This window comes from Mchenga conophoros, linkage group LG15 (assembly GCF_057382185.1).
Source record: "Mchenga conophoros isolate Kocher_MC1m ecotype Shallow Benthic linkage group LG15, M_conophoros_male_GT1.1, whole genome shotgun sequence".
NCBI lineage: Eukaryota > Metazoa > Chordata > Actinopteri > Cichliformes > Cichlidae > Mchenga > Mchenga conophoros.
In genome coordinates, this window is record NC_140540.1 from 26,608,001 (window position 1) to 26,621,928 (window position 13,928).

A 13,928-nucleotide genomic window follows, 5' to 3' on the forward strand; every position below is an offset into this window, starting at 1 on the left:
CAGGCACGGCCATGACGGTTATGGGCAGCAGTATCCTCACGGCATGGCCTACAGTTCCCATCAGTCCCTGTACCCTCAGCAGCAGGTAAGCGCCTCCTAAACGAGTCCCGATTGGTGTGATAAATCACGTCACTGAGGGGTCTGGGGGTACTTCAGGTCTGGATTCATTTCTGGTGTTTGTCTGCAGGGATACAAGCGTCCAATGGAGGGGATGTACCCGCCAGCGAAGCGTCACGAGGGCGAGGCGTTCGGCGTGCAGCAGTATGGCTCTCAGCAGCCCGACATGTTCCCCGTCTATGGGGGAGGAGGTGGGGGCTACATGGGCCCTGAGCGCCGGCCCATCCAGGGCCAGTACCCGTATCCTTACAGTCGCGACCGCCAGGGCCCCCCGCAGCACAGCATGATGAGCTCAGGGCCGGCGGCGGTGTCTGGGGGGTCCGGGGAAGTGCCGCAGGCCAACATGTGGCACCCCAGGACAGATATGGGCTATACGTACAGCCGGCAGGGTCAGGGACCCGCCTATCGAGGGGATGACCAGGAGAGCAGGGCTCCACAGGACGACCAGTGGGCCCCCGGTCACCCGAGCCAGCGCCAGACTCCATACCCCCCCCACTCTTCAGCCGCCAGCGCCACCTCCATTCCTCCTCTGCCCTCCAGACAGCCTCCCGCTTCTTTCCAGGCCACACCCACCATCCCCAACCACGTGACTCGCTCTCATAGCCCCTCCACATTTCCCCGGCCCATGGGGAGCTCGCTGTCACCCAACAGCGCACCCTACCTTCCCTCCATGAAGAAACCACCAGTGCTGGGAGCGCCGCAGGGACCGCTGACCTCTCAAACCGTCTCACTCATCAACAGGGAGGTCAGTTTCCCCCATGGCTCTGTGGAGGCCACGCCCCCCAAACTGAAACCACGGCGACGGCTGACCGCTAAGGACACAGGTGCGGCACACACACAGAGACACACACATCAGAGGGAGTTGTTTCTTCTTCAGGTTTTCATTCAGCCGGCAGGCAGCCGGGGTCAGCTGACACTCACTCTGTGCTGTTATTGGTCAGGAACCCCAGAGGCGTGGCGGGTGATGATGTCACTGAAGTCTGGCTTGTTAGCAGAGAGCACATGGGCATTGGACACCATCAACATCCTGCTGTACGATGACAGCACCGTCGGCTCCTTTAGCCTCCCGCAGGTCAGAGCCTCATCTTCCTCACTGCTCATCGTCCGTGTGTCTGATGTCTGTCAGTCTGACCTTTCTCCTCTTCCTCCTGCAGCTGCCGGGCTTCCTGGAGCTCATTGTGGAGTTTTACCGCCGCTGCCTGATCCAGATCTTCGGCATCCTCAAGGAATATGAAGTGGGAACTGTGAGGCAGGGTTCCCTGCTGGGGCCCCTCCCTGAGGAGGAGGTGACAGAGGAGCTGCTAGCCGCTGCGTCAGAATCCAACAGCCAGACAGCGTTGGAGCAGAAGATTCAGAGGTGGTCAGCTGAGCAGGCGGAGGACATGCCGCCACCGCTGCTCATGCCTTCTGAGGAGGAGGTGAAAGAACCTGTGGTCAAAGAAGAAGCACAGGTGAAGGAGGAGGAGCACATGGAGGAAGCAGAGGCCCGCCTCCAGCAGGCCAGCAAGTACGACAAGCTGCCAATCAGGGTTGAGACCGGTGATGGGTGGGAGGAGGTGGAGGAGCGCTGGGCCAAGTTGAACCGACCCAATGGCTTCATCAGCGGCCTCCTCCACTGGAAGGCCGGAGGAGGAGACTCCACCACTCACATCCTGACACACTTCGAGTCCCGCACAGGAGACTTTGTCCCTCTGCACCCACCCGAGCGGGAAGAGAATGCAGAGGGACAAGAGGGTGAAACAGGCAAGGAAGAGCTGGGCGGAGGAGAAGAGCAAAACCAGCCAGACGGAGGAGAAGGTAAGACCTGAAGAGAGGAGATATGGACATTTATCAATATTATCACCAATAAAATGATTCAAGTGATTATTGATTGTCAGACTTTAAAGGAAACTTTTTATCACCTTAATCCTGAAACTGTGCATCCTCTAACTTTCTTACATTTTGCAATTTTACATCTACAATAAATAAAAAATACATAAAATTATATAATTTAGTGACGGAGGAATAAAGTTACATTAAATACAAATTTTACATTTCTAAAAAATTTTATGTCACAGTATTTAAATTTTTTTAATTTTTCTTTAATTGCAAAATTTTAGTACTTAACATCATGAAGTTATGACTTGTTTCTCAATTTTAATTTGATGGAACATTATGTTTTGACATTTATAAATTTACATTTTTTGCAATTTAAAAAAAAAATGCAATTAATTTTTAAAAATCTACAATTTGTTCCACCACTAGGTGTCTCTGTTGCCCCTTTAATCTCACTCTGCTCTCTTTGTCCGCTCAGAGGTCAGAGGTCAGGATTCACAAGCTCAGAGTCCCATCAGCCAGCTGGAGGATGAGCCTCGCTGCTGGGATGAGGCCCCGCTGTCCACCGCTGAGCCGTGGCAGGACGCGCTGGCCAAACGCTGCGTCTGCATCTCCAACATCGTGCGCGGCCTCTCCTTTGTGCCCGGGAACGACGCCATGCTATCACGGCATCCAGGGCTGGTGCTGATCCTGGGCCGGCTTGTGCTGCTGCACCACCGCCACCCCCGCAGGAAACGGACTCCGCCCACCTACCAGCGGGAGGAGGAGCAAGGTCTGGCATGCAGCCGGGACGAGTGGTGGTGGGACTGCCTGGCGGCGCTTAGGGAGAACACACTGGTGACGCTGGCCAACATCTCGGGCCAGCTGGATCTGTCGCTGTACCCAGAGAGCATCTGCCTGCCTATCCTGGACGGGCTACTGCACTGGATCGTGTGCCCATCTGCCGAGGCGCAGGACCCATTCTCCACGATGGGCGGCTTCTCGTCACTCACACCACAGAGACTCGTGTTGGAGTGTTTGTGCAAGCTGAGCATTAAGGACTGCAACGTGGACCTGCTGCTCGCCACGCCGCCCTTTATTCGCCAGCAGAAGCTCTTCTCCACACTGGTGCGTTTGGTGGGCGAAAGGAAGAGTCAGGTGTGCCGGGAGATGGCAGTGGCTGTGCTGTCCAACCTTGCGCAGGGCGACCCCACGGCGGCAAGGGCGGTTGCCCAACAAAAAGGCAGTGTGGGCACACTCATTGGCTTCCTGGAGGACTGTGTGGCCATGGCCCAGTACCAGCAGAACCCGCACAGCCTGCTGCACACTGCTGTGCCGCCAGAGCCGCCCAGCATCAACATGATGTGCCGCGCCGCCAAAGCATTGCTGGCCATGGCACGGGTAGAGGAGAACCGGACGGAGTTTGTTCTATATGAGAGCCGGCTGCTCGACATCTCACTGTCATCCGCACTCAACTCCTCTGTGGCGGCCATCATGTGTGAAGTACTGTTTAAAATCGGCCACTCATGACACAAAGACCACCACGGAGCGTGCTCAGTAGCACTGTAAGCAGCTCCGCCCGTGTGACAAACTGGCTCCTATTATATTTTTATTTAAGAACAGAAAAGAAATGTTTTTACATACAAATGAATATATATAGAATCTATAAAGCTCCGACTCCATCTGCAAATGTTTGTTTGGAATTTTTAAGTAATTTTAATACAAAATATTTAATACTTGTATTTTTAATTTTCTAATTGTTTCGTCGGTTTCTTGTTTCGTTTGAACCAAAGTGTGACGGTGGCTCGGGTTCCGGCTCTCTTCAATGTTTTTTTTTAAACATTTGTGGTTGTTCCTTTCTGTTTGCAAGGCTGTTTGGGGGGGTGGGGTTATTTAAATAGTGTTGTAGATAGGTCTTTTTTGTTTTTTCTCACGTGGTATGACAGAGGAAATACTGATGTTCAGTCACGTACTTTGTTCTGGTGCAATATGTTTGCTTGGGCGTTTTTTTTTTTAATGTGAATTATTTGACCATCTGCCGTTTGACCATCAGTATTTTTGCCGAACCACAGCAGTATCAGCCAATGGGTTTTTAAGAACTTTGTTTTGTCCACCAATCAGATCCCTCCACCGTCATCCTCCTCCTGTAAATAGTTGATGTGCATTGAGCTCCAGAAGATGGCGTCCCGACTCTCTATGAATTTATAATCACAACTCTGAACATTCGAGTTTCTGTATTTAAGGACAAAAAAAACTCATCTTCAGGATGTTTCATGGGGTCTGATCTGACAGGGTGTGTTTGATTTGAGAGACTGTATGTACAGGAGGTACGGGGGTCAGTTGGGGCAGGGCAGGCAGAACTGTACTTATATCATGTTGCTGACATCAAAACAGTTATAAGAAATGTAAAGAGAGAGGAAAAAAAGAAAATCTCTACATCCAGAACGTCTCCTGTTTGATTTGACAGATGCTGTTTCTTCAGTATGAGATCTTTATATGTTCCACGACATGTTAAAGAATAAATGTACATGAACTCTGGTTGAGCACTGTGAGCGCAGCTCTGAGCTTGTTTACTTTGGCCTTAATTTGGTGCTGACTTTCATGTAGGACCTAAAAGAACCACATTACACCAGTACATCTGATAGATTTTAGTTTGTTGAACAAGGAGCCACAAAAGTTAGCTGTGGAGTTCCCCTTGGCTCTGTGCTGGGACCTCTACTTTTATTAGAAAAACAGATATCCATGGCTACGCAGACGTTATAAATTCATACAGCAGCTGAGAATGCAGCATGTACAAACTGTATACTGGAGTACCAGCATGACGAAGAAACAGATAACTTGGATGTGATGAAGCTGCTGCTGTCAGATACATGCTGTGTATGCTAAGCTAACCTTAGCGTGCTGATTGACGCTGTCAACATCCTGAGTACTTTGAATAGAAATTAGTTGAGGCATCAGAGCGATACATAAAGAAAAAGGTGCAAAGAGCACATTTCATTAGTGATTTCTGTTGTAAAAGAATAACTGCCTGCAGCTGCTCAATATTAACTGCATTTATCTTTTCCTTAAATATTTCAACTCCACTGAACGTTTTCTCAACCTCTTATTCCTGATTTTGATCCTTTCACACAGTATTTTCAGAAATGTTCTACCTTCTTTACATTCATCTCACAGCTTTGAACACTGCCAGCAGCAAAAAAAACACAAAGAAAGCAGCAACTCAGAATGAAATTATAGAATCACATTCAGAGAAAAATATCATTTCCATGGTCTTTACTAGAACTGCTTCCATCGGTGGGGAAAACTAATCAGAACTCAGTCTGTTCGTCTTACAGCTGATCCATTATCGACAAGCTGGAACCAAATTAGAACCAAACTGGGATCAAAGTGGTTCGTAGGTTCATTCGGCTCCTCCACTGCTTCCAGAAAAAAACAAAAAGCTGCCAAGTGTCTGAGAAACGCCGGCGTACACGTTCGATTTCACCCCACTGATGATTTGAGTCACTTCGACTTGAAGACTGCATCCCAGTCCAGAGGTTCAGATCCAGCTATGTCGCTCTTTGGGATGGACGGGAAGAAGGACTGCATCTTCTGTCTGAACTCTGGGAGCTGAAACATTATACCAACAAAAAAGAAAAAACAGATAAAGACAAGAATGAGAACTTTTCATATTCTTTCAGTAAATTGAATATTTGATAACATTAAAATGTGCAATTATTTTATTTTTCTAAATAATTTAATTTTACAACTTGATTTTTCTTTATTAAGAAAGTTTTAATTAGTTTAGTTTTACGAAGTCTAACTTTCTCATCTACATCAACTACTCTCTCTTTAGACCTTTTTTTTTACTTTAACAACTAAAATTCGTTCTCAGAATTTTAGTTCAACACTTTCTTCTGAAAATGTTTCAAACATTATGTCCAAATTGTAATTTTATTGGTAGGATTGTAGAAATTATTCATAAATAAATTGCCTTTATTTCACAAAATTTATTTTTCTTCCTCTCAGAGACTATAATCCTTAAAGAAAAGTTCAGGTAAAGAGGTGATAAAATCCTGACTGAATAAAGCTCATTATTTATGAAATAAACATAAAAGTCAGCACTGAGCCATTTGCAGGTACATACGCTGTGAACGCCGAGGACTTTCCACACGCTGAAGCCGAGCAGGCCTACTCCACACCAGGCGAACAGCGAGCCCCACCCCAGAGCTCTGAGGGCCAGAGATGCGCCGCTCTCCGGGACTGCCGCCGTCGCTGTGACGCCCTGAACAGGAAACAAGCAGGGAAAAAATCTGACATCAGGTTTTACAGCTGCATTTGGTCTTACGGGAATTCTCCAAAAGTTGATTCTGTTCATCTGGACGTAGCGTTTTCAGTGGGAGAAACGTTTCCCCGTTTCTTACGGGAATTATTTCTCCCAGAAGCTGTGAAATTACTTTTACAGCCAAAAACATGAGGGAATTCAACAAATAGCTGAAACGGACGTTAAAGTGTCAGCTGCATGTCCGGTTGGTGGAGCAGAGTGAGGTCATCCTCTCTGTCACATGATGGAGGAATCTGAACTGTGCTGAACCAAACTGGAACAATTCCAACAAACATGAACCCCTTCCAGCAGCTCACAGATAAATATCACAGAATCACAGAAATGTTTTTGCAGCATGTCCTGGACTGCGTCAGCTCTCGGTCTGTGCCGTCCCTCCACATCACTTCCTGCTGCATCCTGAAGCCCGGTTCGATCACATGTGGTCCGAGCGTGGCAATCTCTCTCGTTTTAACGCATCAGCTCCCGGTGCTCCCTCTCGCCGAGCTCATCCGCTTCACACCTCATGATGATCGCTTGGACGGCTCCAGCTCTAAAAGAAAAACATCTCTGTAGCTCCTCGAGGCTAACTGGCCTAGCAGTAGGAGTGGCAGCACGATCTCCTCGTTAAGCTTCTCTGGGGCCAAGAGTGCAATGTAAAGCAAAAAAAAAACTATAGTAGATCTGTAAAACCTGTCTTTATAGAAAAATAAGTAACTTTCACCCTCAGAGTGAGCAAAAAAAATCCAAGAGCTGCTGCTGAAGGTCGCCAATCAGACAAACCTGAAGGGTTCTCGAAAACTAACTTCAGCTCTTCACTCAGGTGTTTTGGTGACTCATGGCTAACAGGTGCTTGAAGCTCTGAGTGACATCAGGTTAACTCCTTCAGTGTGAAAATGACCCATACAATCGCCATGAACTGCAATAGTGTTACACCTTTATCTCGTTTTAATGGATGCTCCAGTGCTCGGGTTCTCCAATTCTTCAACAGTTTGGTGCTGGTGGCCATTATTTCCTCAGAAGGAAATCTGAGGAAAAAATAAAAGCTCATCTGTGCAAGATGTTCTCTACACACCTCCATCACCTCCCTGAAGGATTTACAACCTCCATGTTTGAGGACAGGAAGCACAGCTGACGTCTTTCCTTTTCAGCTGAAACGGAGTAAAAGCTGCACTTTAATGACCTCAACCCTCTAATCAGATTTTACATTTCCTAACTGAAGCTCAGCCTGAGGCTTCGATTCAGAGACGACCACAAAGACGAGTCTGTGACTGAAATAGATCCGTCTGTGCTTCCACGCCAAATTTATCTCACATGTGCGTCAGCATTAATCGGATCCCGCCAGTCGCCAATAACTCAAACAGCTGTGGCCGCCACGCGCCAGGACTTCACGGAAAGTCTATTTTCAGGTCGAGATGAGTCAGGAGGGAAGGCGGACGTCATCTTCAGGAGGCTGAGGCCATAAACAAGCTGCTGTTAGCATCGGTAGCTTCTCACGCAAGCACCGCTGAAACCTCCGAATGGATGGGAAAAGGACCGGAAGTAGTGTGTGCCATCCATCAGATCCTCAGTCCAGCTACATTTTCAAGTTAAAATATCCACAATTTTTAAGTTTCCAAAGACTGATGATTAGCCTCAGCTCAATAAAATTATAAATACTGCCGGCGCTGCCTCCAAGTAGACACACCTACGGCATTAATTTCAAAATCCTGCATCATCGTATCGCATTCACAACATTTTAGGGAAACTTGACGTCTGACCTTGAGGTCGATGTCGAGGTCACTGAGATTTGAAATTTAGTAGGTAACAATTTGAAGAATCTACGTCGCCTCGTTTTTCACAAACTTTGGTGTCCACGCCGCCCGCCCGCCGGGTGACAACGTTACTCCTTCTACCTTTTAACAAGTGAAAAATATGGAGATTCTCTGTGAGGTTCTGCAGTTAGAACGTTTTCCTGCTGTTTCTCAGAGGATTTATAGATGTTTATTAGTGATGACAATCTACAAATGTGTGCTTCATGAATGAGTTTCTGACTGAGTTATGATTCTGAGAGAGAAACAAACACCTGCACTGTGAGCTCAGGTTAAGTTTACCTTGTTGAACCACTCCGGGCTTTTCTTCTTGGCGAGCGCCAATGTGGAGCCGAATCCTGCGATCATCCCTGCGGACGCCACCGTAGTCAGAAATGCTGCACCTGCACACAGGAAGTGATCTCACTCAGGTGAGAAATCGCCACAAGTTCACAACCACTCCATTAAAGCAGACACAGGACATGCTTCTACATGTAGCTTCTCAAATGTAAACAGCAAAAAACCTTTAGGAGGAAGAGTTAGAGTGGCTAACAGGTGCCACTCTGAAGTTTCACCTTACAGTCTGAATCTTTTTGCACAGCTGCTGATGTACAGGGTGGGTCATTTATATGGATACATCGTAATAAAATGGGAATGGTTGGTGATATTAAAGTCCTGTTTGTGGCACATTAGTATATGTGAGGGGGCAAACTCCTCAAGATGGGTGGTGACCATGGTGGCCATTTGGAAGTCGGCCACCTTGGATACAACTTTTGTTTTTTTCAATAGGAAGAGGGCCATGTGACACATCAAACTTATTGGTAATGTCACAAGAAAAACAATGGTGTGTTTGGTTTCAACGTAACTTTATTCTTTCATGAGTTATTTACAAGTTTCTGACCACTTATAAAATGTGTTCAATGTGCTGCCCATTGTGTTGGATTGTCAGTGCAACCCTCTTCTCCCACTCTTCACACACTGATAGCAACACCGCAGGAGAAATGCCAGCACAGCCATCCAGTATCCGTAGTTTCAGGTGCTGCACATCTCGTATCCTCACACCATAGACAATTGCCTTCAGATGACCCCAAAGATAAAAGTCTAAGGGGGTCAGATCGGGAGACCTTGGGGGCCATTCAACTGGCTCACGACGACCAATCCACTTTCCAGGAAACTGTTCATCTAGGAATGCTCGGACCTGGCACCCATAATGTGGTGGTGCACCATCTTGCTGGAAAAACTCAGGGAACGTGCCAGCTTCAGTGCATAAAGAGGGAAAAACATCATCATGTAGCAATTTCAAATATCCAGTGGCCTTGAGGTTTCTATTGATGAAGAATGGACCCACTATTGTTGTACCCCATATACCACACCAAACCATCACTTTTGCTGTTCCAACAGTCTTGGAGGGATCCATCCAATGTGGGTTAGTGTCAGACCAATAGTGGTGGTTTTGTTTGTTAACTTCACCATTCACATAAAAGTTTGCCTCATCACTGAACAAAATCTTCTGCGTGAACTGAGGGTCCGGTTCCAATTTTTGTTTTGCCCATTCTGCAAATTCTGTGCGCCGATCTGGGTCATCCTCGCTGAGATGCTGCAGTAGATGGAGTTTGTAAGGGTGCCATTTGTGAGTAGCTAATATCTGCCAAAGGGATTTTCGACTAATGCTACTCTCCAGTGACATGCGGCGAGTGCTACGCTGTGGGCTCTTGCTGAGTGAAGCTAACTGTAGCATGGGAGATGGGTGGTCTCGTAGGGTGTCTTGCATTGAAATCTGCTGCAATGACTCGGTTACTGCGTTCACCAGATATCAACACAATTTCGATCTGCTCCTCACGTGTTAACCTCTTCGACATGTCAATGGCTGTGAACAAAGAGAAACTTGTAAATAACTCATGAAAGAATAAAGTTACGTTGAAACCAAGCACACCATTGTTTTTCTTGTGACATTACCAATAAGTTTGATGTGTCACATGGTCCTCTTCCTATTGAAAAAACAAAAGTTGTATCCAAGATGGCCGACTTCTAAATGGCCACCATGGTCACCACCCATCTTGAGGAGTTTGCCCCCTCACATATACTAATGTGCCACAAACAGGACTTTAATATCACCAACCATTCCCATGTTATTACGGTGTATCCATATAAATGGCCCACCTTGTATTTCCGAAATCACAAGAACCTTAAATAGAACAGAGTTTGAATCGTGTTGGGTCTGTGTTTCCACAAACCCCGCTAATTCTAGACTTATTCATCATGAAGAAAACAAGACAGTCGATCGATCGATTATTTGCGCAAGGGAGGCCTCGTCTGTGTCCACCACGAAAATGACCCCCAGATCTGACCTCCTCCTGCTACCTTTTATTGAGAGACCGTTCACACAAAACACGTCAGAACAAAGCCACGCCCACATGGTCCTAAGACAAGGCATTTGTATGCATATGTGTGTGAACTTCTGTAAGAATATGTGTGTGTGTGTGTGTGTGTGTGTGTGTGTGTGTGTGTGTGTGTGTGTGTGTGTGTGTGTGTGTGTGTGTGTTATGTGAGAATGTGTGTGTGTCAGACCTCCTGCTGACCAAAGGGTCATAAAGGGGCAGGGATAGCTCAGTAGGTAAAGTGGTCGCCCCATGATCGGAAGGTCGGCGGTTCGAATCCACTTAACGGCTACCCTGAGGTACCCCTGAGCAAGGTACCGTCCCTACACACTGCTCCCCGGGCGCCTGCTTAGTGGGCTGCCCACTGCTTCACTGAGTGAATGGGTCAAATGCAGAGAAAAAACAAGTAATTTCCCCATGGGGATCAATAAAGTATCCATTATTATTATTATTATTAAACCCAGGAAGCCTATATCAAAAGAAACAGATCTTTCAGATAGGATGTATCTACAATTAAACTTTCCCCAGCACAGAGTGGTTGGAGAGGTGGTCAGGATCAAAGGAATGGCTTTGATCCTACTGCTTGAACTAAGACTGTAAAAATTTAAGAAACACAATGGCAACATTCAACAATTAGACTTAATAAATCGAGTCTGGTGGAAACACAGAGGCTTAATGTGTAGACCTGAGATGTGAGATGACCGAGGTTCCATTTCAGTGTCAGTGTTCTGAACTGTAAAAAGGAGCTTTGGCAGGTTTACTTAAATAAATGAAAAATTTAAAATAACTGTCAAGGGAGCTTGCAAAGAAAAGCGTCTGGACTTCTTTAAGTTGCTTGAAGACGTTTCACCTCTCATCCGAGAAGCTTCTTCAGTTCTAAGGTCAAATGGTGGAGAGTCCCAGATATAAACCTAGTGGGAGTATCCCCCCACAGAGGGACAAAAGGACCCCCTGATGATCCTCTAATCGCCTGAGCCAAGGTGTGAAACTGGGTGTGGGTCCCAATCAGCCAGAGTTTCGGGTGAGATCATTGTGAAACCTGGCCCCACCTTATCATGTCACCTATTGTAGCCAACCATTACATGGAGGAAGTGGAAAGGAAGGCTCTTGGCTCTTTCAAAGGAAGAGTACCCAGCCACTGGTACAGATATGTGGACGACACCTGGGTCAAAATCAAGACACAAGAAATGGAATCCTTCACTGCGCACATTAACGCTGTGGATAAAAACATCAAGTTCACCAGGGAAGACACAAAGGACAACTGTTTGCCTTTCCTGGACTGCGCCGTGCACATTGAAGAGAACGGCAACCTCAACATCGAAGTTTACCAGAAGCCCACACACACGGACCAGTACCTCCTCTTTGACTCCCATCACCCTTTGGAACACAAGCTTGGAGTAATTAGGACCCTACACCACCGGGCAGAACATGTTCCCTCTAAGCCTGAAGGAAAAAAGAAGGAACACACACATGTAAAGAAGCATTCAAAACGTGCGGCTATCCTAAATGGGCGTTCTTAAAGTCAGCAAAGAGGCACAGAAAAGAAGACCAGACACCAGCGAGGGAGGATAAGAAGGACAGACGCAACAACATTGTCATCCCCTATGTAGCCGGTGTATCAGAGAAACTCAGGAGAGTTTTCTCCAAGCATGACATCCCGGTGCATTTCAGACCCAGCAACACGCTCAGACAGAAACTGGTTCACCCGAAAGACAAAACGCCAAAACACAGACTTAACAATGTGGTGTATGCTGTACAGTGCAGCGAGGAATGCTCAGACCTCTACATTGGAGAGACCCAACAGCCACTTCACAAGCGCATGGCACAACACAGAAGAGCCACCTCCACAGGACAAGACTCAGCAGTCCATCTGCATCTTTCTTAAGGATAAAGGACACTCTTTCGAGGATGCCAATGTTCACATTTTGGACAGAGAGGACAGATGGTTTGAAAGAGGAGTGAAAGAAGCCATCTATGTCCACTGTGAGCGACCATCTTTGAACAGAGGCGGTGGTTTACGACACCAACTCTCTGCCATCTATAATCCAGTTTTGAGATCCCTTCCCAGACGCCTTAACGCCCACTCACATCCTGGGCCATCTGATCTCAGGAATTCGCATGATAAGGTGGGGCCAGGTTTCACAATGAACTCACCCGAAACTCTGGCTGATTGGGACCCACACCCAGTTTCACACCTTGGCTCAGGCGATTAGAGGATCATCAGGGGGTCCTTTTGTCCCTCTGTGGGGGGTTACTCCCACTAGGTTTATATCTGGGACTCTCCACCATTTGACCTTAGAACTGAAGAAGCTTCTCGGCTGAGAGGTGAAACGTCTTCAAGTAACTTCTTTAAGTTACTTGAAGACGTTTCACCTCTCATCCGAGAAGCTTCTTCAGTCCAGACGCCTTTCTTTACAAGCTCCTTTGACTACGATGACCTGGATGACTGAGAACCTTCACAGACTTAAAATAACTGTTTGTTCCAAAGAAAATTCATTAAACAGCCTGAGTAAAATAACTTTATAACATTTCTCAAATGCTCCTTTATAAAGACAACCCTTAAAATGCAATAGTTCTGAACTGAGTCTGGCGTCGTCTAGAAAAAGATATTATTTGCAGGAACACACGAGTCTCTGTCCTCGATGCTGGCGTTCCTGAAAACTGATGTTTTTTGAATGAGGTCTGGTGGCTTGCTGTGAATTCAAAACAACGACAACAATCCCTATCACATTTGTTCTGTGCAGAACTCTCAAAGCAAGTTCTTTATTTCTACAATTTTTAATTACAAGTACTAAAACACCAAAACTCGTGATACCCGAAGTTACTTTTCGATTAGACATTAAAATAATTTGACTTGAATTTGAGAACAAGTGTCTGATCTGCTGAAAGGGACTGAAGACGAAAATAATTTAGTAACTACATCAGAAATAACCAATCAACTCGACTTTTTTGTTTAGCGGAACTGAGCAGAAAACATTTAAGCTTCAGGAAAAAATGCTTTATCTTGTGTTTCTATGCGGCGGAATCATTTAACAGCGAATCAAATCTGAAAATGTCCGATTTTTCAGCGGAGTCTGGCGCAGCAGCTCGACATTGTCGTGGCCTCGAACAGAAAAACATACAGCAGAAACCTACGAACACCTCCTGCCAGCGTGGACAGCAGTCCGGTCAGGTGACCCCCTCAGGTACCTTTTAACACCTGCAGTTTGGCCTCTTCATCTCGTTCTGCTCCCGCGGTCACATCCAGGTCTTCCTCAGCTGTCATGTTGCTTCGGTCCGTTTCCGTAAAACGTCCGAGCAGAAACAAAGCAGCTAGGAACACAAGTGTGTTTATGTTAAAGGAGAACACAGAATAAACTTAAATGTACAAATAGTACAACAGCTTTATTTTATGATTTTTTAGTTTGTTTGTTTTTTTCACAGAGCAAAGAACCACAGAGACGGAATCCCGAACCAAAGATCGTCTATTTTTAAAAAAGATTCGATGTCGGGCTCATACAGGAAGTCTCACTCCCAAACATTTTAAAGGACACAAAAAGGAATCTGTAG

The 13,928-nt window shown here is 46.4% G+C and overlaps 2 protein-coding genes across 4 annotated transcripts in view; one reads left to right on the forward strand and one right to left on the reverse strand.

The window, feature by feature from the left end:
• The window catches only part of arid1b (AT-rich interactive domain 1B), a 43,700-nt gene extending 39,251 nt beyond the window's left edge, over positions 1-4,449 (forward strand). For all 3 annotated transcript variants that reach the window (XM_085245960.1, XM_085245961.1, XM_085245962.1), the window contains 5 exons: positions 4-85; positions 188-941; positions 1,059-1,189; positions 1,272-1,914; positions 2,411-4,449. In XM_085245960.1, the coding sequence (XP_085102086.1) occupies positions 4-85; positions 188-941; positions 1,059-1,189; positions 1,272-1,914; positions 2,411-3,441 (2,641 nt within the window). In that variant the 3' untranslated portion in view covers positions 3,442-4,449. The remainder of the gene's footprint in view (positions 1-3; positions 86-187; positions 942-1,058; positions 1,190-1,271; positions 1,915-2,410) is intronic.
• A 718-nt stretch (positions 4,450-5,167) lies between these two features.
• Positions 5,168-13,767, reverse strand: tmem242 (transmembrane protein 242). Its single transcript, XM_085245988.1, has 4 exons — positions 13,569-13,767; positions 8,305-8,405; positions 6,038-6,175; positions 5,168-5,520 (listed from the first exon to the last, which is right to left on the reverse strand). Exons 1-4 carry the CDS (start codon positions 13,642-13,644, stop codon positions 5,413-5,415), a joined length of 423 nt encoding a protein of 140 aa, XP_085102114.1. The 5' UTR covers positions 13,645-13,767; the 3' UTR covers positions 5,168-5,412.
• Between the last annotated feature and the right edge of the window lie 161 nt (positions 13,768-13,928).

Coding starts and splice junctions, on each gene's coding strand:
- tmem242 (XM_085245988.1), bottom strand. CDS start 13,644: ATGACAGCTGAGGAAGACCTGGATGTGACCGCGGGAGCAGAACGAGAT. Junction 8,406..13,568: donor CAAACTGCAGGTGTTAAAAG/GTACCTGAGGGG, acceptor TCCTGTGTGCAG/GTGCAGCATTTCTGACTACG. Junction 5,521..6,037: donor AAGTCCTCGGCGTTCACAGC/GTATGTACCTGC, acceptor ATAATGTTTCAG/CTCCCAGAGTTCAGACAGAA.